General features: G+C 33.0%; 1 protein-coding gene across 1 annotated transcript in view; it reads left to right on the top strand.

The window, feature by feature from the left end:
* Window positions 1–2839: 2839 nt before the first annotated feature.
* Window positions 2840–27499, top strand: part of LOC126886734 (protein cycle) — a 118684-nt gene continuing 94024 nt past the window's right edge. The window contains exon 1 of the mRNA XM_050653750.1: window positions 2840–3005. Coding sequence (XP_050509707.1) covers window positions 2971–3005 — 35 coding nt within the window. The 5' untranslated portion in view covers window positions 2840–2970. The remainder of the gene's footprint in view (window positions 3006–27499) is intronic.

Raw genomic sequence — 27499 nt, 5'->3', positions numbered from 1 at the left:
ATCCATCATCAATGTTTAAAAGCTAAAATTTGCATGCCTGAGCCACCAAAATGGCTTTTGGTGGCTCAGGCATGCAATTGTTTTTTTGGCCAAAATGTTTTTTTATAATAAATATATTTACTAATAACACTAATAATATATTCTTTTCACGCACACCTGATTTACGCTACATAAAGACTAATACAATACTGTCGGTGTGCGCAAGCGCCAGGGAATGTAAAAATTTACCCTCGTGCCTAAAGAAGTATAAATTCAAAAAATGTACAAGAATTGTATCAATATTTAACGTCTTCAGAACTTAATAATGCATTTTAGGAACCTTTCAAATTGGCAAACCAAAGAAGTTTTGCAGTAATGAAACGGATTAAAACATGCCAAAGAAATACCCAATTACAAGATCGAATGTCGTCATTATCTTTAATTTCCATTGAGTAGGTAACGCTTTTTAAATGGATTAATGACAGAACCCTCTTTCTACGATTCTGTTATTAACATTTTTCCAAATAAAATAAACAAAAACTTATATTTGCGGGGTTCTTTTAAAAAAGATTTTTTACATCTGGGTTTGTTAACACTTTAGAAAAAGTCACGCGTCGCCACTGATCTAAGATGAAAATTGCAATTACGAGAAAATCTTCAGGACTGGAGAGTGTCCAAAAAGATAGTAGACAAAGCAAAAAATCATAATAATATTTGAAAAATGCTGCACAACAGCCTCAAGCTTCAAATTTCATAAAAGGTACTCTTTTGTGGAGCATTTAGGGCCGGCGATAACGGGCCTGCAATGGATGCCCTGCAGGCGGGCGCCCCAGTTTGGGTAATTTTCCCAGATATGAGGTATACACCGTTAGATTCGTCTAGAGTCCTTCTACCAACGCTCAGTTATTGGCGCAATTCGTAGGTTGAAATTTTGAGTAATTGTCGAAAAACCAAAATTTTCAAAGTTTGTTTTTCAGTTTTTCGGCTATACTGAGCTGTGTGTATGTCGTCTGATCTTGACGAGTTGGATACCATTTGAAAGCATAACTCAACAGTATTGATTTGGTGTATTTGCGGTTCTCCTGTCTCTTCTTGAACCGAAGATATATACCCCCAAAAATATGCCATTTTGTACCTACCAAGTCCTACAGCTGGCTTATGGTTGGTCAAAATTTAAAAACTTTACCGGTTCTGAATCGGTCCTGACCCCCTCTTCAAACACAGAGAAAAAATTCAGATCGGTTGAACTTTTCCACATACATGCATATTATCCACAAACATTTTCCCTTTTTTAAATAGAAATTGAGTCATATTTCTGAGCTCGGTAACTTTTGAATGGTATAACCGATTTTCCAAATTAGACATGCGTTGGAAAGGTAATAATCAGTACTATTAGAAGCCGCAAAGGTCGGACTTAAATTTTTCAAGTTTTTGGGAGTTTTGGGGACGAGAACGAAAAAGAGACTCTAAATAGGAACGGCCGTAAAATACACACCCTTGGACCAAAATGGATGGTTGACATATGACTGGGTGAGTCTTTTCCAGAAGTTTAAGATGGGAGTTGGCCCAATTTTCAATTCAGTCAGATTCAGAAAATCGAAAATTTCGTTGTACAGGGTAGGGTGTCCCAGACTAATTTAGCCACGCTATATCTCTTAAACGAATAGAGATTTTCGAATGGGACAAAAAGTGACATATTCTACTTGTAATACACTTTAATATGGTGTACAAAAAAATCATCCCCTAAATATTCATCCCTTAGTTACAAACCCTAACTTTAATTTTTTTAATAGCACCCTGTATATTTTTTTATGGTTTTGGATGTGGTCTTTTATCGTCTATTCAACACATTTTTTGAAAATAAAATCGGTTCGTAAATAACCAAGAAACTATCAGTTTATTTTTGTTAATTGTGTGTCCCAGACTAATTTATCCAGGCTATATTTCTTAAACGAATAGAGATTTTCGAATGGGACAAAAACTGATCTATTCCATTTGTAATGCACTTTCATATGGCGTAGAAAAAATTCATCCCTAACTTACAGGGTGCTATTTAAAAAAAATAAAGTTAGGGGTTGTAACTAAGGGATGAATATTTAGAGGATAATTTTTTATCTACGCCATATTAAAGTGTATTACAATTATGTATGTAATAGATTTTTGTCCCATTCGAAAATCTCTATTCGTTTAAGAAATATAGCCTGGATAAATTAGTCTGGGACACATAATTAACAAAACTAAACTGATATTTTCTTGGTTATTTACGAACCGATTTTATGTTCAAAAAATGTGTTGAATAGACGATAGAAGACCACATCCAAAACTATAAAAAAATATATAGGGTGCTATTCAAAAAATTAAAGTTAAGGGTTGTAACTAAGGAATGAATATTTAAGGGATGATTTTTTCTACGTCATATTAAAGTGTATTACAAGTAGAATAGACCCCTTTTTATCCCATTCGAAAATCTCTATTCGTTTAAGAGATATAGCGTGGCTAAATTAGTCTGGGACACCCTGTATATAGTGTCACGTGTAGGGGGGTGTATATGTGCGCCACTGGCGAGAACTGCCGTTCTCTGGTAATTTTCAATTAAAATTATATAAAATGTCAGTTATGTCATAATCAATCGTGCATTGATGTTACAAACAATATTTTGCTTTAAACTCAATAACAAATTATCAAAAAAAAACTAATTAATATTGAAACTATCAAACTCTAAACGGTCCGTATAATATTCTAGAAATAAGAAAAAGTAATTTTTTATTAGACGATTTGAACCGAGCGATAGGAGGTAAACAAAACATTAATATCGAACTTTAATCTTGCATTTAGCTATGTTGGTGCTGTTGCTCCTATCATTTTTAATTGTTCATTATCAATATTGGTCTGCAAGTAGCCTTTAAATTATTGTTTTGGCTAGATAGTGATATAGTTAGTGCTGCGAATGGTATGAATCAGTGTTTGTGGGTGCAATAGAGGTGTAGGGAAATGACAATGAAGGTGTCCAGTAGTAGTTGTGATTGGTGAGTCATTAAAAGATATTTTTACTACAACTATTTTTACAAACTATTTTTACACAAATTGTAATTTTATTGATTTATTTAGCATATGGACTTTGCAGTACGATAGATATACATATTGTATATGCAAATACTAAAATAAAATGAAAATGTTAAATTTTCACACCCATTAAATTGCTTCTGGGAACATTCCACAAAGTCCTTGAGGTTTCCACGGTAGGCACGATTTGAGCAGTCTGAAACACAATGGTTTGGTCTGTCTATGTGATCCGCAATCCCACTGTGGACTTTCTGCACGGCCCCATTTGAACAGCGAATCAGCACATTTACCATGTCCCGTACGTATGCGATTAAGCCTCGTCCAGGTGGGCCAGAGCAGATCTGATCCGGTGCAGCCTTGAGTTGGTGTGTATATCTGGATATAGTCTGATTGTACTGTTGGCATCGATATTGTTGACCTTTATTCCGATGTATATTATTCTATTATTCTTCTCCTTGTAGTGCCTATCCGTTTCGGATGTCGACGACCATCATGGCAACCTGTAATTTACACACTGCTGCTTTGAAAAGATTTGTGGTTGTTGTGTTGAATCACGTACATAGATTTTTCGGCCAGGAAATCCTTCGCTTTCTGGTCCCCGGTTTCCTTCAACTTTTCCCTTCAAGATTAGTTGCAGCAGTGCTATGGGGAAAACGGTTTTTCAAGCTCACTAAATCCTGTAATAGCTTTAGTTATCATATTTGAAGTTAGATGCATCAGACACTACTTGTGAATACCTTTTGAACTTATGTTTAGTGGTCAAAATCGGTTAAGCCATATAGAAGTTATTAAGATCTAAAATATACTCCATTTAAAATTGAAGAGTCTCAGATGCAGAATCCACCAATTTAATAAAAATTAAAATGGTAAATAGTAATTTAAACCTGAGACTTTTGAAAGTTCTTTCTGGTACATCCTTAATCTGCGACTTTTTCAATTAATAAGACCGCAGACGACGAATATAGAAAACGAAAAGGAAACGATCACATTCCGCTTTCATTCGTCTAGGAAAAAAGACAGAAGAGGAACTTTCAGTACTCAAATCCGAGTAAAGATAGAAAAATAAAAATAATAAATAATGGTTTTGCTTGTTTTCGATTCAGAGGGTTGCACCCCCGCTGGACAGGCTGTTTCTACTATTTCAGGCGTCCTCAGCAGCGTTCGTTACAGTGCACTCCTCTGAACCGAAAAACAGCTGGACCATCATTTAAAGGGAATCTGAAAGATAATTCAAATTCCCCATTAGGACGCAAAACAGCGACATCTCATAATAAATTGAAGAGTCTCAGATGCAGAATCCACCAATTTAATAAAAATTAAAATGGTTAATAGTAATTTAAACCTGAGACTTTTGAAAGTTCTTTCTGGTACATCCTTAATCTGCGACTTTTTTGTCTCTGTAACGAACGCTGCTGAGGACGCCTGAAATGGTACAAACAGCCTGTCCAGTGGGGGTGCAACCCTCTGAATCGAAAACAAGCAAAACCATCATTTATTATTTTTATTTTTCTATCTTTACTCGGATTTGAGTACTGAAAGTTCCTCTTCTGTCTTTTTTCCTAGACGAATGAAAGCGGAATGTGATCGTTTCCTTTTCGTTTTCTATATTCGTCGTCTGCGGTCTTATTAATTGAAAAAGTCGCAGATTAAGGATGTACCAGAAAGAACTTTCAAAAGTCTCAGGTTTAAATTACTATTTACCATTTTAATTTTTATTAAATTGGTGGATTCTGCATCTGAGACTCTTCAATTTGTTATGAGATGTCGCTGTTTTGCGTCCTAATGGGGAATTTGAATTATCTTTCAGATTCCCTTTAAATGATGGTCCAGCTGTTTTTCGGTTCAGAGGAGTGCACTGTAACGAACGCTGTTGAGGACGCCTGAAATGGTAAAAACAGCCTGTCCAGCGGGGGTGCAACCCTCTGAATCGAAAACAAGCAAAACCATTATTTATTATTTTTATTATACTCCATTTAACCATTATCGCCGAAATGTTTTAGTTGTGGTGGTTACGACGCTAAATTTGATCGGGAATCCGAGTTCATTTGTCAGCCATCACAATATTTTTTCTCAATCTATTCCGAATAGAAAAAAATATATTGTATATTCGATGCACACAAAGAATTATATTGAAAAAAGAAAGTATTGGGATGGCTGGGACATGAACTAGGATTGCCATATCACAAATATAGTGTCGTAACCGCTAGATCATTTAGACGACAATGTGACAAAGGCGACTATTTATACCGCTTAACGTGTAATCGAGAAACATTACATTCAAGTTCATACATTTAATTTATAAAAATTTTGAAAACCAAGAATAAAAAACCGCTAAACGGTTTTTACAAGAATAAAAAACCGCTAAACGCCGTAAAAATTAGTGGCGCACACAATATTCCATCTACAAAAGAGCTGATATGAATATTACGTGGCGCAAAAATGTATTTCCATTTTGATGGAAAATAAAATTATAGTTTTATTTTGAAAGTTTTTTTCATAATCGTTGCTACATTTGAAGTATAACGCGCCACCAAAGAGCTTCAAAATGCAAACTGTATCAACGTTACTATTTTGTGGCGCGTTTTACTTCAAAAGCAAATATTAGATCTGGAAACATTTTCAAAATAAAACTATAATTTCATTTTCTCTAGATATGTAGCAAAGCATTCTGCTTTTTGTTCGCTGCTTCTAGCCCAAGTGCCGTCTTCTTTTTTTATGGGTGGTATTTGCATTATTGGTCTTTTTAATCCTTTGGTTGCCTTCCACAGAATACTCACTATGGAAGGCAAAGGATTAAAAAGACCAATAATGCAAATACCACCCATAAAAAAAGAAGACGGCACTTGGGCTAGAATCAGCGAACAAAAAGCAGAATGCTTTGCTACATATCTAGAAAAAATATTTCAACCACATCAACAACAACAAGAAGAAGCATTACAGAGCAACCATTTGCAAGAAGAAGAAAACATAATGCCAGTAACTGCAGAAGAAGTAATAAAAGAAATCAAGTATAATTTAAACCCGAGAAAAGCTCCTGGCTTTGATTTAATAACAGGACAAATATTAAAACAGCTCCCAAGAAAAGCAATTGTCAAGTTGACCTATTTAATTAATGCTGCGATTAGATTAAAATATGTTCCTTCATTGTGGAAAGTGGCGGAAATAGTAATGATACCAAAACCAGGCAAACCACCACATATAACCTCCTATAGACCAAGATCACTGCTACCCACAATGTCTAAATTATTTGAAAAGCTTCTCCTCAGAAGATTGCAACCAATTATAGTAAACAAAAAATTAATTCCAAATCACCAGTTTGGCTTTAGGCAGAAACACTCAACTATAGACCAACTCCACAGAGTCACCGATATTATAGAAAATGCACTAGAGGAAAGAAAAGTCTGTTCAGCTTTATTCTTAGATGTTGCCCAGGCATTTGACAGAGTTTGGCATGAAGGACTATTTCATAAATTAGAGGCTACTCTTCCAAAATCATACACAGACATAATTAAATCGTACTTAACTGGTAGATATTTCAGAATCAAGCAAGATGATGCTTATTCTGAACTTAAAGAAATAAAAGCCGGAGTCCCCCAGGGTAGCGTATTGGGCCCGGTCCTATATCTCCTTTATACATGTGATCTACCAGAATTCGATAACTACTGTTTAGCTACCTTTGCCGACGACACCGCAATATTAGCAGTAGGTAAAGATAACGTAGAAACAGCCAATAAACTGCAAAATGCGATGAGCAAATTCCAAAAATGGACTAAGACGTGGAAAATTACATTGAATGAAATCAAATCAGTACATGTTGATTTCACTAATAAAAAATTCTCTACGCACCAATAAAAATTAATGGAATTAATTCATTATGCCAACACAGCCAAATACCTGGGCTTAACCCTAGACACGAAGCTTCGCTGGAAAGCACATGTAAAGAAAAAGAAAGAAGAATGAAATATCAAATATAAAAAATTGTACTGGCTACTGGGAAGATACTCAGGGTTGTCAGCGTATAACAAGATGCTAATCTATAAACAAGTTATAAAACCAGTATGGACGTATGGTATCTAACTATGGGATGTACAAAAAAGACAAACTTGAAAATAATACAGACTTTTCAAAATAAAGTATTAAGGGGCATAGTTAATGCACCCTGGTACATCCGTAATGACGACCTCCACAAGGATTTACGAATGGAGCCCGTCGACAAAGAAATCAGAAAACACGCAGAAAGTCATAAAAAAAGACTTCTTATCCACGAAAATATTGAGGCCATCCAGCTCCTGGACAACTCAAACCAGAAAAGAAGACTGAAGAGGACCAAACCTCACGAGTTGGTGTAGTGCGACAAAGCTAATAGCGGAGCATTGCGCGACTAGTGTGCAAGCAACGTTTTGGTGCAGTGCGTGATAAAGTGAAAAGCAGCGCTTTGTGTGATAGTGCGCAAGCAAAAAGTGCCCCAGTAATAATAAAGACAACTAAGAAGGCATCAAAGGGTGACTCTTAGATATTAAGTAGTCAGTAAGATAGGATAGATAAAAAGTTACTCATTTGTCAAAGACCGGATTGTAGCACTTAGCGAATAAAAAAAAAATATTTTCCCTCAAAATGAAAATACATTACTGCACCACGTAATATTCATATCAGCCCTTTTGTAGCTGGAATATTGTATGCGCCACTCATTTTTACGGCGTTTAGCGTTTTTTTATTCTTGTATATATACCACAGTTTATATGTATATCAAAGTCTATATATATACTTTACCTATACTAAACTTATTTTGATAGTACAAGATCCAGCACTTTTATTTTCATATTGACCTCGTATATGCGCGTTTCCAAAAATAAAAATTCTCGTTGTCATTTTTTATCCGGTGACTTGTTTCTATTTGTCTGATTAAACGTTTTAATCACAAAATTTTTTGTAAAAATGCACGTTTGTCAATTCAATTAAGAGGATTAATAGCAGAAAGCTGGTTCATTTGCAAAAAAATGCGTGGCCCTAGCTCGAGACAATACTCACAATCGTATAAACGAATAGAGGCAAGTTCAAACTGGTAATTCCTTCCAATTTGCTGTTTGTTAAAAGGGAGTACAATTAAACGGGTGGAAGTTACAAGATTATACGATATTTTGGACATACATATTAAATTTAAGTGTTATTTGGGCCATACTACTTAGTGCATGATATAATGATTATTCTAAATTATTAACAAATAGATCATCTAATTTCAATACAAAGTTCAACCACAATTTTATCCCTTATGCCTGTTTTTTAAAGTGTTAGATGAGGAATTCAAAAAAGAAATAAGTAGAATATTCAATGAGATATATGTATAACAGTGGCAAAATACTTAGAGAATGGCTGCGATCAGAATTTATAGTTCTACCAAAAAAGCAAGGTGCCAAAAGGTGTAGTGACTACCGAACAATCAGCTTTGCTTTATGAGCCACTTGTTGAAATTACTTTTAAAAGTATTACATCGAAGGCTTTAAAGAATCTGCGGAGAACAAAGATCCCCAACGCAATTTGGTTTTATGAAAGGTTTAGGAACAAAAGTAGCCCTGTTCAGCATACAAGTTCTCTTCCAGCGTTGTCGGGACATGAACTGTAGTGTATACGCTTGTTTCATCGATTACCAAAAGGCGTTTACAAGATGCGGGAGTTGACGGTAAAGGTTTATGTATAATCATAACCTTACATTGGAATCAGTGAGCTTCCGTTAAAATCAATAATGAAGTAACAGATGACATAAAAATATTTCGAGGAGTCCGACAAGGATGTATAATGTCACCCCTTATATTTAATTTATCTTCTTCTTCAAGTGCCGTCTCCTAATCGGAGGTTGGATATCATCATCACTATCTTTACTCTATCCACCGCTGCTCTAAAGAGTTCTATAGAACTGCATCTAAACCAGTCCCTTAAATTCTTTAACCATGACACTCTCCTTCTTCCTATACTCCTTCCGCCTCTTATCTTTCCCTGTATTATCAGTCTTAGCATTTCATATCGCGGTCCCCTCATTACGTGTCCCAGATATTGTAACTTTCTTATTTTTATTGTGTTTATTATTTCGCATTCTTTACCCATTTCTCGCAGTACTTCCGTGTTCGTTTTCCTCTGTGTCCATGCTATTCTAAGCATTCTTCTGTAACACCACATTTCAAATGACTGTAGCTTATTTATGTGTTCTTGCTTTAATTTAATTTATATTCAGACGCAATTTTCCAACAAGCCCTAGAACACAGGGAAGCAGAAATCCTGTTAAACGGCGAACTATTAAACAGTTTTAGATATGCCGTTACCTTTGCCGACACTGCACAAGGGTTACAACTTTTAATGAACAAGTAGCAGAGGTTACTAGCAAATATGGACTAAAAATTAACACTTCTAAAAATGAATTAATGATAATCAGCAAAGAAAGAATTGAGAGGGTACAGTTTACCATCAACTAAAAAGTAGTAGAACGTGTGCCAAAATACACGTACCTAAATGAGCAGTGGGACCACCCCCAAGAAATAAAAGCTAGAATAGACAAAGCAAGGGCAGCGTTCATCCAAATCTCCAAGCTGTTCAAATCACACAATTTGAATTTAGAACTGAAACTCAGACTCTTCAGATGTTATCTTACTATATGGAGTAGAGATTTGGACTCTAACGGTAGCAACAACGAAGAGACTTATAGAAGAATTCTTAAGATATCATGGATGGACAAAATATGAAATGTCAAAATACTCCAAAAACTTAACAAAGAGAAGGAAATAATTTGCACGGTAAAAAGAAGAAAATTAGAATATTTCGACCACATCACAAGAAATGAAACAAAATATAACCCGTTAAAATGCGGAAAGGTGAATATTAAAAGAGGCGTCGGAAGAAGAACAATATCTTTGTTCTCAGCGAGATCCACTACAAGGATTTTTCAAGGCAGCAGCTAATAAGATTATCATTGCCAGAATGATTACTAACATTCGTAACGGATAAGCACCAGAAGAAGAATGCCTGTTTTTATTAAATGCCATTTTGTGTACTTAAGAACATATGAGATAATCAAGAAGAAAAGGAAAAAGAGTTGAGGCGGGTTCGTGTGTCTGAATATTAAATTTTCCTTATTTTCCGCTACTTTTCCAATGTAAAATTTTTAGTTTTCACGACCTACCGTTATGATTTTTTTGCAGGTTACTTAACGTGAAATTTAACAAAGAACCCAGCAGAAACCTTATGGGAAATGGCTCTCTGTCAAATGCTCTGAAACTTTGGGTTCTGGTAGTCCTTGATTGTAGAACAAAAGACTCAATGGGCGCATAGCTCCAAAAAATCATGGTTTTAAGATATAAGCCTCTGGAGTTATAGGTACACGGAAGACGTTTTAGTTGGAATAAATTCATTTTCTCGAGAATGGGCGACTCTGGAGATAAATTACAAATCAGGTCGGTTTTTATTCTTAAATTATAATTTTTTGACATATATATCATAGTGACGTCTTCCATCTGGGCGTGATGGCGCAATCGATGATTTTTTTTAAATAATAGGGGTCGTGTGATAGCTCATTTGAAAGGTTATTCAATTCTCTATTCAATAATATAAACATTAACATAATTATTTATACAGAGTGGCCAAAAAAATTTTGAAGTAAATTAATTGAGACAAAAAGAAGAATGTATATAATTTATTTAATTCGAAATACATTTTAATGTTGTCCGAAAACAGGAAAAAATGTTTATTTGATAAATAAATATTGCTTTTCGCTTAAATTCAATATTAAATCTGCCACCCACCTGGCCCTTTTCAGTTTGAACATTTAATTTAAGCGAAAAGCAATGCTTATTTTTCAAATTAACATTTTGTCTGTTTTCTGACAGCAGTAAAATGTATTTCGAATATTCGAATTAAATAACCTTTCAAATGAGCTATCACACGACCCCTTTCGCTTAATAAATTATAAATTAAATGTTCAAACTGCTAAGAGGCAGGTGGGTGGCAGCTTTAATATTGAATTTAAGCGAAAAACAATATTTATTTATTAAATAAATATTTTTTTCTGGTTTCGGACAACAGTAAAATGTATTTCGAATTAAATAAATTATATACATTCTTCTTTTTGTCTCAGTTAATTTAATTAAAAAAAAATTTTGGACACCCTGTATAAATAATATTGTTGATGTTTATATTATTGAATAGAGAATTTAATAACCTTTCAAATGAGCTATCACATATCCCCTATTCTTATTTAAAAATATCATCGATTTCGTCATCACGCCCAGATGGATGACGTCACTAGTATGATATATATGCCAAAAGATTATAATTTAAAAATAAAAATCGACCTGATTTGTAATTTATCTCCAGAGTCGCCCATTCTCGAGAAAATGAATTTATTCCAACTCGAACGTCCTCACTGTAAGGTATAACTTCAGAGGCTTAAACAAAAAACAGAAATAGACGGAACAGAAATCTATACACATGATGAAATCGATTTAAGCCTAGCTAAGCCTTAAAAAGAATGATTAAAACTCTAAAGAACAAAAAAGCAGAAGGCCCCGTTAGCTTACCAAATGAATTGATAAAAATAGCATAAATGACATCAATATATAAGAAAGAAAAAAGAAAAAACAGCTAAAACTATCAAGGAATCAACATTATCGTCTATGGGCAGGCTGTATGGAAAGACCATAAAAGAAAAATTAGAAATAAGTACATATAGGTAAAGGAGAAAATGGGAGAACACCAGGCAGGGTTCACAGCAGGGGGAAGCATGCTGTCGAACAACTAATAGAAAAAGAATGGCCAAAAATAGATCCGTCCATCTGGCTTTTGTAGATCTTATAGAAGAATGCCTATGACTCATAACTAAAACCAAGCTATGGCAAGCAATGCAAGACATCGGAAGACCTGACACTATGGAAAAGAAAGTGTGAAGGAATGGGTATGTATACCAGTAAGAAATGAATAGCTATATACCCTAAGTTTTGCTGACGACCAAATAGTGATCGCACAAGACGAAGATGACCTCGGTTTTATGATGAGAAAACTGGAACAGGAATATAAAAAAGAATGGAATTGAGATAAACCTAAAGAAAATTGAATAACTAACAACGGAGAATACAGAAATAAAACAGCTGGCAATAGACGAAGGTAAACAAATCAAAGGAACAGACAAGTAAAAGTATTTAGGTTTCATAATATCAAGCAACGGAACAACTGAAGAAGATATAGAAGAAAGGCTAGGACAAACAAGAGACTGCATTGGACCACGTTTTAATAGCTCAGGTCTCCCACAGGGGTCAGTTTTAAGTCCTTTTCTATTTAATCTTTACACAGCTGATTTTCATAATATTAGTATCGACAATATTTCGTTTAATATCCCAGGCAACCAAATAACGTTTACAAAACGTTGAAAAGACGTCATAATTATCACCAAACCACGTCAGTTTGTCACGTTTTTTCGACGTCGAAAGTCACGTGAATATGTCCTACCATAACTGACGTCATTTTTATCACGTTTTAAATACGTGATATAAAAAACGTAGATTAGTAAACGTTTTTTTTAGATTATTTTTCATTTTATGGTTTTAAATATACACAATAATAATTCTTCGTATGGGCACTGTTGGTATTGCAATTTTTCATTTAACAGTTTTAAATTTAGCTTATAGGCTAAAAGTCAAACCAAATGCATAGAATTACAATATCCTTGATGCAACATTATAGAATTTTCACTTTTTATATAGGTATACTTCTGTGTCAAAACTGAAACAACATATAAACTAATAAATAGTTTATTAACGAATTAATTTAATTAAACTCGATAACGCATAATTAGTTCATTAACAGAAAATAATCACCAAAACAAAACAAAACACATAACCTCAAACCGTTTTCAAGAAGAACTATTGCATTAAACTAACTCACTTGAGAAAAACGAATAAAATTCTCGTAATTAACATGTTTCTTCAACTAAATATCTAAATGAAAAGTCTTACTTTACCACACAAAGCACGTAAACAATAAATGAAAAATTTCTTATGACAATTTAAGCTTATAAACCAAATTGTTTGGAGTCAAATACAACATTATCAGGGAATATTATAAGCATTAACTCGTTAAACTTCTCCCATTTTTGTGACGTCAGACTTGGGCTGTCTGAAATGAAAACGTGTTTTTAAACGTATATTAATGTCATTAATCTTACGTATTTAAAATCACCTACGAAAGACGTTTATACGACGTAATGTTCAAACACGTGTTTATCTTCAACCAAAAGCTGACGTTTCCTCGACGTTATTGACGTCACTTGGTTGCCTGGGATTAGAGTTGCACAAGTTTGGCTTGAATGTTTGAACTTGACTTGAGTTTGACTTAATTTCAAGTCAAACTCAAGTCAATCCTTCTGACAAATATTTCAAGTCAATTAAAACTGGTCAATCGTACAGGTTTGAAAATTCAAACTGTTTGTCAAACTAGTTTGAAAGAGTTGAAAAATAATTTATTTAGTACATATACTTTTTTGTCGAGATAGACATGTTAGTTGCCAATTAAGATAAGAAAATTAATAATACAATGAGTGCCACATAAAAGTAAAAATTTTCAATGTGTTTTAATTTAAAACTATTAAATGTAGATATTTATTTTTTTCGAATCCTGAGAAAACTAATAAGTATTTTTGAAAAATTTAAACGCAGAATGAAAGATTGCGTTATTACCGAGGGCCGAAAGTCTCTTAGAATAAATAAAAAGTTTCTTTTGAATGAAATATTTGCAATTAATAATAACACTAAATTTTCCTTTTTATGTTCACCCCCGTAACTTAGTTATATAAACATTATAGAAGTTTTCAGGGATGTTCGTCCCTCAGGTAATGTAATCTTTCATGCTGCGTTTAAATTTTTTTTAAATTCTTATTAGTTTTCTCAGGATTTGAAAAAAATTAATACATTTAAAACACATTGAACATTTTGATAAGCGACATGTTACGCCTATGCCCTTAAGGGTTACAATAAAATAAGACTATTTGGTTTTTCAATGGACAGCTCAAAATAAGATGATTTGGAATTTTATGACTTTCTTTTATTAAAAAAGGCATTTATTTATCTTAGGGCCAGTTCAAAAAAACATGTGGTACCAAGGTGCTAGTTTACTCGAAAATATGTACCTCAATACAAAAGTTAGTATTACTGTATATTCGTTGGTATTTCTTTAAAATTCAAAACTAACCATAGGGTTATTAGACCTGGATCCCGCGTACCAAAAAAATGTTGATTAATAGCAAGCTGAAAATTTGTTAATAGCTTAACGGTGTCTAGTCGGACAAACTTTGATGTACGGGAACACTGGAACAGGGGAAGTTTTAATTGGGAACAGTTTAAAAATTTGGAACGTCAGATTACGAAAACGTCCCATGTATTTTGTCGGTCAGAACATCCAATTGATTTGTTACCCTTTCATTAAACTCTCATGCAAAAATCAGACTGCTATTACTAACCAACATGATTCCTGTCATTTGACATGTTCTTTGTGTTCCACTCATTAAAATGCCCAGTTGGTGATAAACACCAGTCTGATTTTTGCATGAGAGTTTAATTAAATGGTAACAAATTAATTGAAAGTTCTGTCCGACAAAATACATGGAACGTGTACGTAGTCTGACGTTCCAAATTTTTAAAGTTTTCCACAATTAAAACTTCTTCTGTTCCAGTGTTCCCGTACATCAAAGTTTGTCTGACTAAACACCGTTAAGCTATTAACAAATTTTCAGCTTGCTGTTAATCAACTTTTTTTTGGTACGCGGGATCCAGGTCTATATGGTTTTATATCTACAATTAAGATTTTTTTCGGATACAGGCTACAAATGTTTGGTTTAAATTTTAAAAAAATTAATGTATAAATATGCAATAAGCTTTCTTAATAATTATCCTAACTGGCGCATTTATTGGGTTTTATTTGTCTGTGTGCGGTTTAAATATCGTATCAGCCAATACATTTTTATGTTTATTGAAATTTGTCAAAAAAAATTTTTTTGACCTTGTTGGGAGAGGGGAGAATTTCCCCTACCCCTCCCTCTCCCCTCGTTGATCCGCCACTGAACAAATAAAGGCGTAGGCGGTCTAATTTAAAATTGAAAATACACACAAACACGTTGCGTAATATTCAAACTTTTCAAACTGTTTGAATATGTTTGAATTCAAGTCAAACCTAAAGATATCGAAATCAAGTCAAGTCAAACTTTCTTATACAAAAAGTTTGATTTTCAAGTCAAGTCAAGTTTGTTGAGTAAAATCAAACTAGTTTGACTTGATGCATCTCTACCTGGGATAATACAATATGCTGATGACTTTTGTATTTATACTGAATCTAAAAAATATAATGATGGCTTAAACACATTGGAAAATATCCATGAACATTGCCGTGAGTGGTTTAAAAAAAATGGTTTTGAGTTAGCAAACAACAAGTCTAACATTTGTATATTCACTAGACACAATGTACCTCAAAGAGAACAAATACAATTAAATGATGATTACTTTCCTGTTTGTAAATCAGTAAAATATCTGGGTATGATTCTGGATATCAAATTGACCTGGAAACTGCACGTTGATTTTATGCTTGATAGATGCAGTAAAGCACTAAATTTTCTTAAATAATTGCAAAAACTTGGTGGGGTGCAGATGTTGAAACATGTCTTTTGTTTTATCGTTCATATATCAGATCTATTATAGATTATGGCTCAGTACTGTATGGATCGGCTAGTAAAAATATTTTAGGTCGCATAGATGTTTTTCTGAACACAGTATTGCGCTGTTGCATAGGTGCTATGAGATCTACCCCTATTGAACCACTCTATGTTGAAACAATGGAACCGCCGACTAAATTCAGAAGGGAATATCTCAGTCAAAAATTTCTTCTTAAGATCCGATGTTACAACACTTGTTTATATAAAGAAATTAGTACCTACTTTAAATTATTTTGATTTAACAAATAAATATTGGTCTCACAAAAACTCGCCACCGTTATGTGACGCATTTCGAAACACTGCGGATAATAATACTGAACTTGCAGTTGCAAATAAAGTGGTAGATTTCGAAGATTTCTTTGAGTTACTAAATCAAGTAGATATTATACAACCCAGTTATCATGAGCACTCTTTATTAAACAGTATTGTTTTAAACAACTACCTTACAAATTGGTCAAAATCTGTTTGTATTTATACAGATGCATCCAAAAGTTCAAATGGTACTGGTTGTGCCTTTTATATTCCAGATAAATTTATAGAAAAAATGTTTAAACTGCCCTCAAATTTCTCCATTTTTACTGCCGAGGCTGCGGCGGTATATGAGGCTTTAATTTATTTCAAGTTGGCATCCTATAATTCCGCAGTAATTTTATCTGATTCATTATCTGTGCTTACTACTATTCAAACAACTCACCTACCTTGTAGTACTTCTAATCCATACATTTTTTTAATAAAAAAAATCTTATTTGAAATTAATAAACACACCCCAAAAATAAAACTTATGTGGATCAAAGCACATTCAGGACTTACACATAATGAGCATGTAGACCAATTAGCTAAAAATTCCCTCATCCATGGAACAGTAACCAAATATCAGCCCTGCATTCTAGATGCTTTTGCTTGTTTAAGAACTGAACAGATGAAGAGCTGGAAAACACACTGGGAAAGGTACTGTAACATTTCAACAATACAATACAGTTTGATACAACCGATTATTCCAGAAAAACCTTGGTATAAGAATTTCACCCTCCCTCGCAAATACATATCCACCATCAGTAGAATTAGATTTGGACATGCATGTTATCCTGCACATTTATTTAAAATAAACATATTAGATTCGAATATTTGTCAAGAATGTGAGGTTAAAAGTGACTTGAACCACATATTTTTTGAATGCAAAAAGCATAAACACCTAACCAATCACCTAATTAAAAGAATTATAGACCAGAACATCCCACTCCCTGTAAATATTCTCTTTATTCTGTCACTGAATAAAAAGAAAATTTTTGACTGTTTGGTATCTTTCTTGTCGGATAGTAAAATATTATTGTAATTAGTTATAAGTATTTGAAAAATATGTTTAAAAAAATATAAAAAAAAATAAAAAGAAAAAAAAATTAAAAAAAAAATAAAAACATGAAACAAAAAAAAAGTAAATAAAAAAAAATTAATAATTAAAAAAAATATTAAAGAAAAAATCACTAAGAGGATTTAAACCTCCGCGGGGGTGACAAAAAAAAAACAAAACAAAAAACAAAACAAAAAAAACTAAAATAAAATACAAAAAAGAATGATTTATTTTAATATTAAGATTAATATTTTTATTTGTAAAATGTATACACTATGTGTTCTTGATAAACATTAAGTAATATAATATATTTATATTTATTAACATAGTATGTACATTAGCTGTAATGAGTAGGTAAATAAGAAGTAAAAAATTGTAATAATATTATAATAACCAAGTTTCACTAATTGGCAATATCTTTAATACATTTACTTTTGATTGAGACTGGCTGAATGACCGTAGTCCAAGCCAAAAAAGAAAAGAAAAAAAAAAGAAACTGCATACGAAAATTGGACCCGGTACTGTGGGATAAGAACAGTATAAAAACAAAATAATAAAAACACCGTGACAAGAACTATCCTCACTTATGGGTGTGAAAATTGGACAATAAATAAGAAAACCAAAAGCAAAATAAGAGCAACAGAGATGGTATTCCTAAGGAGAAGTTGCAGAGTAACAAGAAGAGATAGAATAAATAACAGAGAGATTAAGAAAAGAATGGGAATGAACTCAGATATAATAGACTACATCGAACAGAAGAGATTAACCTGGTACGGACATGTCAGAAGAGCAGACCAAAATGGAGAAATAGAAAGTTGGATAAATAGAATAACAGAGTGGAGCCTGACAGGAAGACAGACGAGAGGCAGATCTCGAAGATCTCTCAGACATAAAGTGGACGAGGCAATGAAAATAAGAAATCTGCAGAAACAGAACTGGCAAAACAGAAAGAACTGGAGACTGGAGAGAACGGTTGAGTGAAGGAATACAGTGAAAACTGTGGAAGTCCTAGTATAGGTATATAATATAATTGATTAATTTTATTAAGTGTGTCCTAGCGGCCGCCCAAAACGTTGCGTCCCTGATCCAAGTAAAAATAGAAATATATTACAGTAAGTATTCTCGAATTTCTCTGAAAAATGCAACACTTCTTCAGTTTTAATTAATTCTGAAACAATGACATAACGAAATAATTACACACGTATCGTCGCTCCGGGCAACCTTTCGTTATCTCGACGATGTTGTCTCGGACATCTGATGCAACTTTATAAGAAAAGCACGAAAAGGCGCTACAGCGATGATTACAATACGAACCAAGACCTCAGGTGTGATTCTCGGATTTCCTCAATCAATTATTTTCTGATGGACATTCACATATCTCGTAACATTTGATACTGCCGTAAGTATATGTTATATACTTTAAGATACATTTGTTAGAAAAACAGATTCGGTGAAATTTTCTGATATTCGCATTAGTACCTATTATACAGGGTGTTTCATTGGGAAACGGAAATACTTTAACGGTGAATAGAGGTCACTGAGCCGGTTCTAGATATACTACATTTTTTGCCCTGCCGACTTATATAACCGAGTTACAGGGTGTTTTATCGAATTTGCCCATTTCTTTCCTAAGCCATAACTTTAGAACCACCCTGTATATTTTTTTTATATTCGGTACACATATGTCTCATTCAAAACCCAAACGACCGACATACTAACCATAAGAAAAATCCAGGTCCGGATTAACACAAAATTATAAAGTAATTATGACCTTAAAACAACACCCTGTATATTCAAATTTTGAAAATATGTTTGCATATTTGAAAAGAACACAAAAAGTAAGTTTAATGGTTCGCTTCAATTTTTCGGCCAGACAATTTTATGACTTTGATTTTGAAATTATATTGAATTTTTTAAGAACTCGTGACATTAAAAAGCAGGTATTATTAACTTTTAGTTATAAATTATTAAAGTTAATGAATAAATGCTGATTTTAAAAATAATCAATACTTATTTACCACATTGGAACGACCCAATTACTAATGACAAGAAAAATCCAGGTCCGGATTACAAAAAAAATATAAAGTAATTGTGACCTTGAACCCCCGTATATTTAAATTTTGAAAATTTGTCTGCGCATTTTAAAAGAGCATAAAAACTGTGATTAAAGGTCTATTTTAATTTTTTCCCCGTTGATTTAATTTTATCAATTTTGAAATTATATTGAAATTTTAAAGAACTCTGAGATTAAAAACCATGTATGTATTATTAACTTTTAATAATTTAATGTTAATGAATCAATACTTATTTTAAAAATACGTAATACTTATTTATTACGCTGGCTTCATGGATTCTCTGGATTTGTAGCTGTATGCACATCATTAAAAATTAGAACTGCGAGAATTGGGATATTTTAATGATTTCGTAAAGAATTAAAAAACAGCTATATCTAATAAAAAAAACATCGTTTAAACAATTCAACAATTTAACATAAATTAAAAATATTTGAACTATACGCTGTGAGCTTCGCTGGTGTCGCTCCTAGCGGACTACTATTCAACTTTCACCGGTAATTTTTAAATTTATTATTTAATTGTTATCGCTTAATATTTACAACGCAAAAAAGTAATTAAATTGTAATCGATTTTTTTAAGATTTTGCTAATCATTTTGACGTTCTATTGACAAAATATGAATTTCTTACTTCGGATACTTTCACAATTATCGTGTAGATGGCGCTAAGATTAATGGATTAATAGATTAATAGAACATTAAAAAAAAAACTTAAATTCAGTATTTAAAACGTAAGCATATTTAAGGTAAAAATATATACCACAGCTTTGACCAACTAATATTTTTTATAATTAATGTTTTTAATTTTAATTTTAAATTAATCACTTTGACATTTATGTCAAATTTCCGGTAAAGGTTTACAAACTTGTCACTACTGGCGTTCGCGAATTTGTAAATATCCCCTCTACGTACGAGCTCACAGCGTATACGCTCTGAGCTTCGCTGGTGTCGCTCCTAGCGGTTACTAATTCAACTTTTACCGGTAATTTTTAAATTTATTATTTAATTGTTACCGCTTAATATTTACAACGCAAAAAAGTAATTAAATTGTAATTGATTTTTTTAAGATTTTTCTAATCATTTTGACGTTCTATTGATAAAATATCAATTTCTTACTTCGGATACTTTGACAATAATCGTGTAGATGGCGCTAAGATTATAATAGATTATTTATAATTAGATATTACGGAACATTAAAAAAACTTAAATTCAGTATTTAAAACGTAAGTATATTTAAGGTAAAAATATATACCACAGCTTTGACCAACTAATATTGTTTATAATTAATGTTTTTAATTTTAATTTTAAATTAATCACTTTGACATTTATGTCAAATTTCCAGTAAACGTTTACAAACTTGTCACTACTGGCGTTCGCGAATTTGTAAATATCCCCTCTACGTACGAGCTCACAGCGTATAACACTCAGTAGTTCAGAGAAATAAGGAAAAAAATATCATGTTGGTGACACATCCCCCTCCAGGCTGAAACCAAATTTTTCGAGTAATATGGTCATCTATAATAATAACCTATATGTTTCCTGCAGCCGATTTTGATGATATACATAGTTATAAACAAATGAAGATCAAAAAACGGTAAATTTTCGCTTTTTTCGTCTCTTACTAAAAAATTGGGCATTTTAAACAAATTTGAGAGTAATAAACTCATAAACCGTATAAAAAACTTCAATATGGCGTTCGCTGAATATGTCTGTCCTTATTGGTTACTTAGAAAATTGCCAAATAAATCATAAATTTTGAGTTTTTATAAATATTCATAACTTATGTAAAAATTAACTTAGAACCTTCTGATTACATGAAATGCTGAGACATATGGTGCTTAAATTACACCCTAAATTCCAAAGCAATTGGTCAAATAGTTTAAAAGTTATTTAATTTGTTTATCCAAAATTAATTTTTTTTTTTGTAACACTGTAAGTCAGAAAATGATGAAGTTACAGTAATATTTTGGATAGTTTATGAAAGAAGAAAATTTACAGTATTAATTTAATTTAAAAAAAATGACAACAAATAATTATAGATATTGCAAAATAATTTTGCAAAAACATGTGAATTAAAAAAATGGGGGGGGGGCTAACTTTGTTCCTAAATGTCCTAGAACAGTTGTTTTTCTTTCTAAATGTGTATAAAAATTCAGTCTTTCTAAATATGAAAAAATAATTTTTCTACGGGTAACGGTTAAAAAGTTATTCTAATTGTTTATAAGTAAGCAAAAAATGGACATGTTTTTGCAAAATAATTTTACACTGTTTAAAATTATTTTTTGTCATTTATTTTTAATTAAGGTAATAGTATAAATGTTCTTCTTTCATAAATTGTCCGAAGTATTATTGTAACCTCATAATTTTCTGACTTATAGTGTTGCAAATAAAATGAATTTGGGAAAAATAAATTAAATAACTTTTAAACTATTTGACCAATTGCTTTGAAATTTAAAATATAATTTAAGTACAAGAAGTCTCGGCATTCCGCGTAATAAGAAGATTCTAAGTTAATTTTTACCTAAGTTACGAATATTTATAAAAACTCAATATTTATGATTTATTTTGCAATTTTCTAAGCAACCAATAAGGTTGGACATATTCAGCGAATGCCATATTGAAGTTTTTTATACGATTTATGAGTTTCTTACTCTCAAATTTGTTTAAAGTGCTTAACTTTTTGGTAATATACGAAAAAAGCGATAATTTACCGTTTTTCGATCTTCATTTGTTTATAACTATGTATATCATCAAAATCGGCTGCAGGAAACATATAGGTTAATAATACAGATGTCCATACTGCTCAAAAAATTTGGTTTCGGCCTGGAGGGGGATGTGTCACGAGAAAAACCTTATTTCTCTGGACTACAGAGATATGTAAAGAAAATAGATCAGGCTAGTCATATGCCACTCAATGCATCGGGGTGTAACGCCGATATCAAGTACGGTGGTCTAGCTATCCTTGTCTGTCGTGCGAGTGTGAGCGTATCTACCAAGAGGTGGGAATAGGGCTTTTCATTCACAGTCATTTGTTTCGAGCTTCTGTCATATGTTGTATAATCCGTATATATTACTATTATACACGGATTATACGACATTTGACAGAAGCTCGAAACAAATGACAATCGATGAAAAGCCCTATAACGGAACGACAGTGACACACAGGCGGCGGCCATCATATGCTAGAGAGAGAAAGCTAAGCGCCGGTAGAGAGAGATGGATAGACTACCGACCCGAACTGTTCCGCGTTACGCTATTTTTCGAACTGGCCTAATCTATTCTGTTATATATCTATGATAACACTTGCTCAAAGTGTCCGCCATTTTGTTCAATACATTACCTTGCTCGTTTTAAAAGATTTCGAATCGATTTTCTAATTACATTGGGATTGTTCTTCATTTTTCTGGCAGCTTCTTGTGACATTGACAGAATTAATCAATATGATTTCAAAATTGCTGTAATTAAATTATCTGCGCAAAAATTTGACATGCACCTGTTAACGCAGTTTTTGATGCACTGTTAAAATACGCAAACAAATTTTTAAAATTTCAATATACAGGGTGTTGTTTCAAGGTCACAATAATTGTGAATATTACATTGGGTGCGTTCGGACGACCATAGCGGCTGGCGGTCAGCAGAAATCGGCTGAGTGGTTGTATCCAGCCGTGATAGGGAAAGCTTAGTAAATCTCTCAGCGGCTGGCTTCCAGCGGTGACGTCTGACAGCTACTGCTGGCTTAGCTATCCAGCCGCTGTGGTCGTCCGAACGCACCCATTAATTCATTGTGATAAAGTAGTTATTACTTTATTTTTTTTGTTATTCCGAACCTGGATTTTTCTTGTCATTAGTAACTGGGTCGTTCAAATGTGGTAAATAAGTATTAATTATTTTTAAAATAAGTATTTATTCATTAACTATAATAATTTATACCTAAAAGTTAATAATATCTGCTTTTTAATGTCAGAGTTCTTAAAAAAATTAATATAATTTCAAAATTAAAGTCATAAAATTGCCTGGCCGAAAAATTGAAGAGAACCATTAAACTTACTTTTTGTGCTCTTTTTAAATATGCAAACAGATTTTCAAAATTTGAATATACAGGGTGTTGTTTTAAGGTCACAATTACTTTATAATTGTTTGTTAATCCGGACCTGGATTTTCTTATGGTTAGTATGTCGGTCGTTTGGGTTTTGAATGAGACATATGTGTACCAAATATCAAAAAAATATACAGGGTGGTTCTAAAGTTATGGCTCAGGAAAAACTGGGCAAAATCGATACAACACCCTGTAACTCGGTTATAAAAGTCGGTAGGGCAAAAAATGTAGTATATCTAAAACCGGCTCGGTGACCTCTATTCACCATTAAAGTATTTCCGTTTCCCAATGAAACACCCTGTATAAGTAGAATATATTCCAAAGCATTCGATAAGGTAAAAGATGACCGACTTATAGAAGTACTTAAAAACAAGAATCTGGATGTGAGGGATGTAACATTGATATCAAATTTATACTACACAGCCAACGATGAAATGTGAAAATTGGAAGAGAATAAGTGTCAAAATACATGAAGATAAATAGAGGGGTCAGGCAAGGTTGCATACTGTCGCCGTTATTGTTTAATGCTTATTCTAAAGATATCATACAAAAAGTTTTGGTAAACGAGACAGTCGGCATAAAAGTGAATGGAAGTTTAATTAATAACAATAGGCATGCCGACGATACAGTCCTTATAGCTGACAATTTGGAAGGCTTGGAAAGAATAATAAACAAAATATTAAGATATAGTGGAGAATACTCTCTTAACATCAAAAAACCATATTTATGAAAATAGGCGGTAGGCGGCCAGCAGATTGAGAGAGTCAAAAAAAGTATATGTACCTACTTACTTGGGAGCGATAATCACAGAAAATAAACGATTATATTTCAGAAATAAGAGTGAGAATTGAAAAAGCACGTGCCATGCAACTTCGTATAAATGAAAAAAAAATATGCAGCAAAGATGTAACATTGTCCATCAGATTAAGTTGTGCTTTACTATGGAGCTAAATCATAAACATTAAACCGAAATGCAATAAATCGACTTAACGCGTTTAGTCGATGTGGTGAGACCGTTCCCGTCTGGAAAAAATTTCTGATTCGGTTTCTTTGTGGATTCCTATTCAAAAAGGTCCCCTTTAAACAAATCTGAAGGGTGCCGGGCGGAATTTTTGGGCAGAAATTGTTTAAACAATTTTTTTAAACAAATACAAAAGATTAAATTTTTTTGCCCTGGAATATATATTTTTAGATGTTTTGGGTCATTCTAAACAAGAAAGGTATCTTGTAATTTTTCTTAAAAATTGATAGTTTTCGAGTTATAGGCGATTCGAGATCTGAAAAATGCGAAAATACGCATTTTCGAGGCTTAAAAACTCATATTTAGATTAGTATTTTTGAGGTTGCCAGATACTTAAATTGAAGATTAAACATTCCGCTTAAAGATTCTGAAGAGTGATCGCGTCTAACCTTAATTTATACCGTTGTTTTTTAATTGTTAAATATGCGTGTTTATCCGATTTTTTTGCCGGTGCGGCGAGCTCTATTTCAAAAATCTCCTATTTTCCTCGGAAAAATATTTTTTTCTAGATTCTTTGGGATATTCTAAATAAAATAAGTTTCTTGACATTTTTCTCAAAAGTTAATAGTTTTAAAGTTATAAGCGATTTAAAATACGAAAAATGCCAAAAAAACGCATTTTCGGATTTTAAATCTCTTAGAACTTTAAAACTGTTAACTTTTGAGAAAAATGCCAAGAAACTTATTGTATTTAGAATATCCCAAAGAATCTATAAAAAATATCTTTCGGAGGAAAATTGGAGATTTTTGACATAGAGCGCGCCGCACCAGCAAAAAAATCGGATGGACATGCATATTTAACAATTAAAAAACAACGCTTTAAATTAAGGTTAGACAAAATCACTCTTCAGAATCTTGAAGCTGAATGTTTAAACCTCAATTAAAGTATCTGGCCACCTCAAAACTACTAATTTAAATATGAGTTTTTTGGCCTCGAAAATGCGTATTTTCGCATTTTTCAGATTTTAAATCGCCTATAACCAATGAACTGTCAATACGGATGGAATGGCCCTGCTGTCCCATTCAAATAGTGAAGCGAGATTGCCACCAACATACAAGAGAGAGGTTCTAGAGAGAGACAGACAAGGTGCTGGAGAATTTGACAGGCCGTGTAATTTGAGTTGCCTATATAAATGGACCCGATTGAATCAGTATTGACAGTTCGTTGAATCAAATACTATGGACCAATACATAATGTATTTGGTTGAATGGACCTCATATTTTAACTTTCAGGGCTGATTGGCAGTACATATTTCAAAATTTAAATACTTTTTTGTATTTACAGAGTAACATACTTGGTGTTTTATTTAAACTGATTTAAGGCCGCGTCTCACCATCAAATAATTTGATCAAACAGTTTGAGCAAACTCCGGAAGTACGTCAAAGTGACGTCACAATTGCAGTTTTTTTGAAATTCTAAAAATCTGTGCTCTCACTATCAGTCTAGTTTGATCAAATTTTGTGTATTGAGTTGTCTATATTTAGGCCCCGTCTCACCATCAAATAATTGACAGTTATTTGATCAAACTTGACAGTCAAACTTGACTAGTGACACAAACTATACATACTAACTGTCACTTTGTGTCACTAACTGTCAAGTTTGATCAAATAACTGTCAATTATTTGATGGTGAGACGGGGCCTAAGACCGCGTCCCACCATCAAATAATTTGATCAAACTGCTTTGAGCAAACTGAAAGTGACAGTTAGTGACGTCACATCCTGAGTGTTCATTGTGGATAATAATGAAAAATTTTAATTTTAAATAAAGTACAAACACGTTAGACAACTCAATACACAAAATTTGATCAAACTAGACTGATAGTGAGAGCACAGATTTTTAGAATATCAAAAAAACTGCAATTGTGACGTCACTTTGACGTACTTCCGGAGTTTGCTCAAACTGTTTGATCAAATTATTTGATGGTGAGACGCGGCCTTAAATCAGTTTAACTACTTTTCAGAATTGTTATTTGTATTTATCAAAACAAATACCTACTTTCCTAAAGTACCTATTTGGGAGTTAAATAATTTTAAAACTATTTAAATACTAAATTAGTGACTGTTTTATATAAAGTGAAGAAGTCCTTGATTATGTTTTTATGTTACTTTTATATTTAGAATTTTACTTTTATATTTCCCCGATTTAAGTTGATATAGGCAACTCAAATTACACGGCCTGTCAAAGTTTCCAGCACCTTGTCTGTCTCTTTCTAGGACCTCTCTTTTGTATCGTGGCTGCATTAATTGTCTTCGTGCCTATTCCATCCGTATTTACAGTTCATTGCCTATAACTCGAAAACTATCAATTTTTAAGAAAATTTACAAGATACCTTTCTTGTTTAGAATGACCCACAAAACTTAAAAATATATGTTCCGGAGCAAAAAAACGTGATCTTTTGTATTTGTTTTTCCAGACGGGAGCGGTCTCACCACATGGACTAGTTTGAAATGTGGATATTTAGAAAAGTGTTATGGATTTCATGGGTAGATAGAGTCACGAATATAGAAGTGTTAAGGAGAATAGGCAGAGAGAGGGAAATGGAAAACACAGTAAAGGAAAGGAAATTGCAATATCTCGGACATGTGATGACAGGCGAAAGATACAACATGTCGAGACTCATAATTCAAGGAAAAATAGAGGGTAAAAGAAGCGTAGGAACGAGACGCTTTTCCTGGTTGAAGAACCTGAGAGAATGGTTTGGTTGCAGCTTAATGCAATTGTTCAGAGCAGCTGCCTCGAAGGTCAGAATAGCCATGATGATTGCCAACCTTCGTCGCGGAGATAGCACTTAAAGAAAAAGAAGTAGAAAATAGTAGATTCTCAGTAATAGTGTGTCCGCTTTCCTTTCGTCATTCATTTTCTTTAAGCAAAATGTAGTTACATTTAAATTATAAGGTAGGTTCGCCAAATAAAGCCCGGTTCCTAATAAAGTCCACTCGCCCTTATTCCTCAGGATGGACAAATAATGGCAGTATGCTGCAATGTACAGACGCAGTAGAGCCATCTAGGTGCAAATTGTTACACTAAGGGCCGGTACTTTATGTCCCGGTTAAACCTCGGTTAGCTAACCGGGGTTTAATCGGGACAGAAAAGTACCTCATAGGGCCTCTTGCGTTGTAATATATATATATATATATATATATATATATATATATATATATATATATATATATATATATATA

This window comes from Diabrotica virgifera, chromosome 6 (genome assembly GCF_917563875.1).
Source record: "Diabrotica virgifera virgifera chromosome 6, PGI_DIABVI_V3a".
NCBI lineage: Eukaryota > Metazoa > Arthropoda > Insecta > Coleoptera > Chrysomelidae > Diabrotica > Diabrotica virgifera.
Note: the sequence above shows the minus strand (reverse complement) of the source record. Positions and strands in the feature narration are given on the sequence as shown.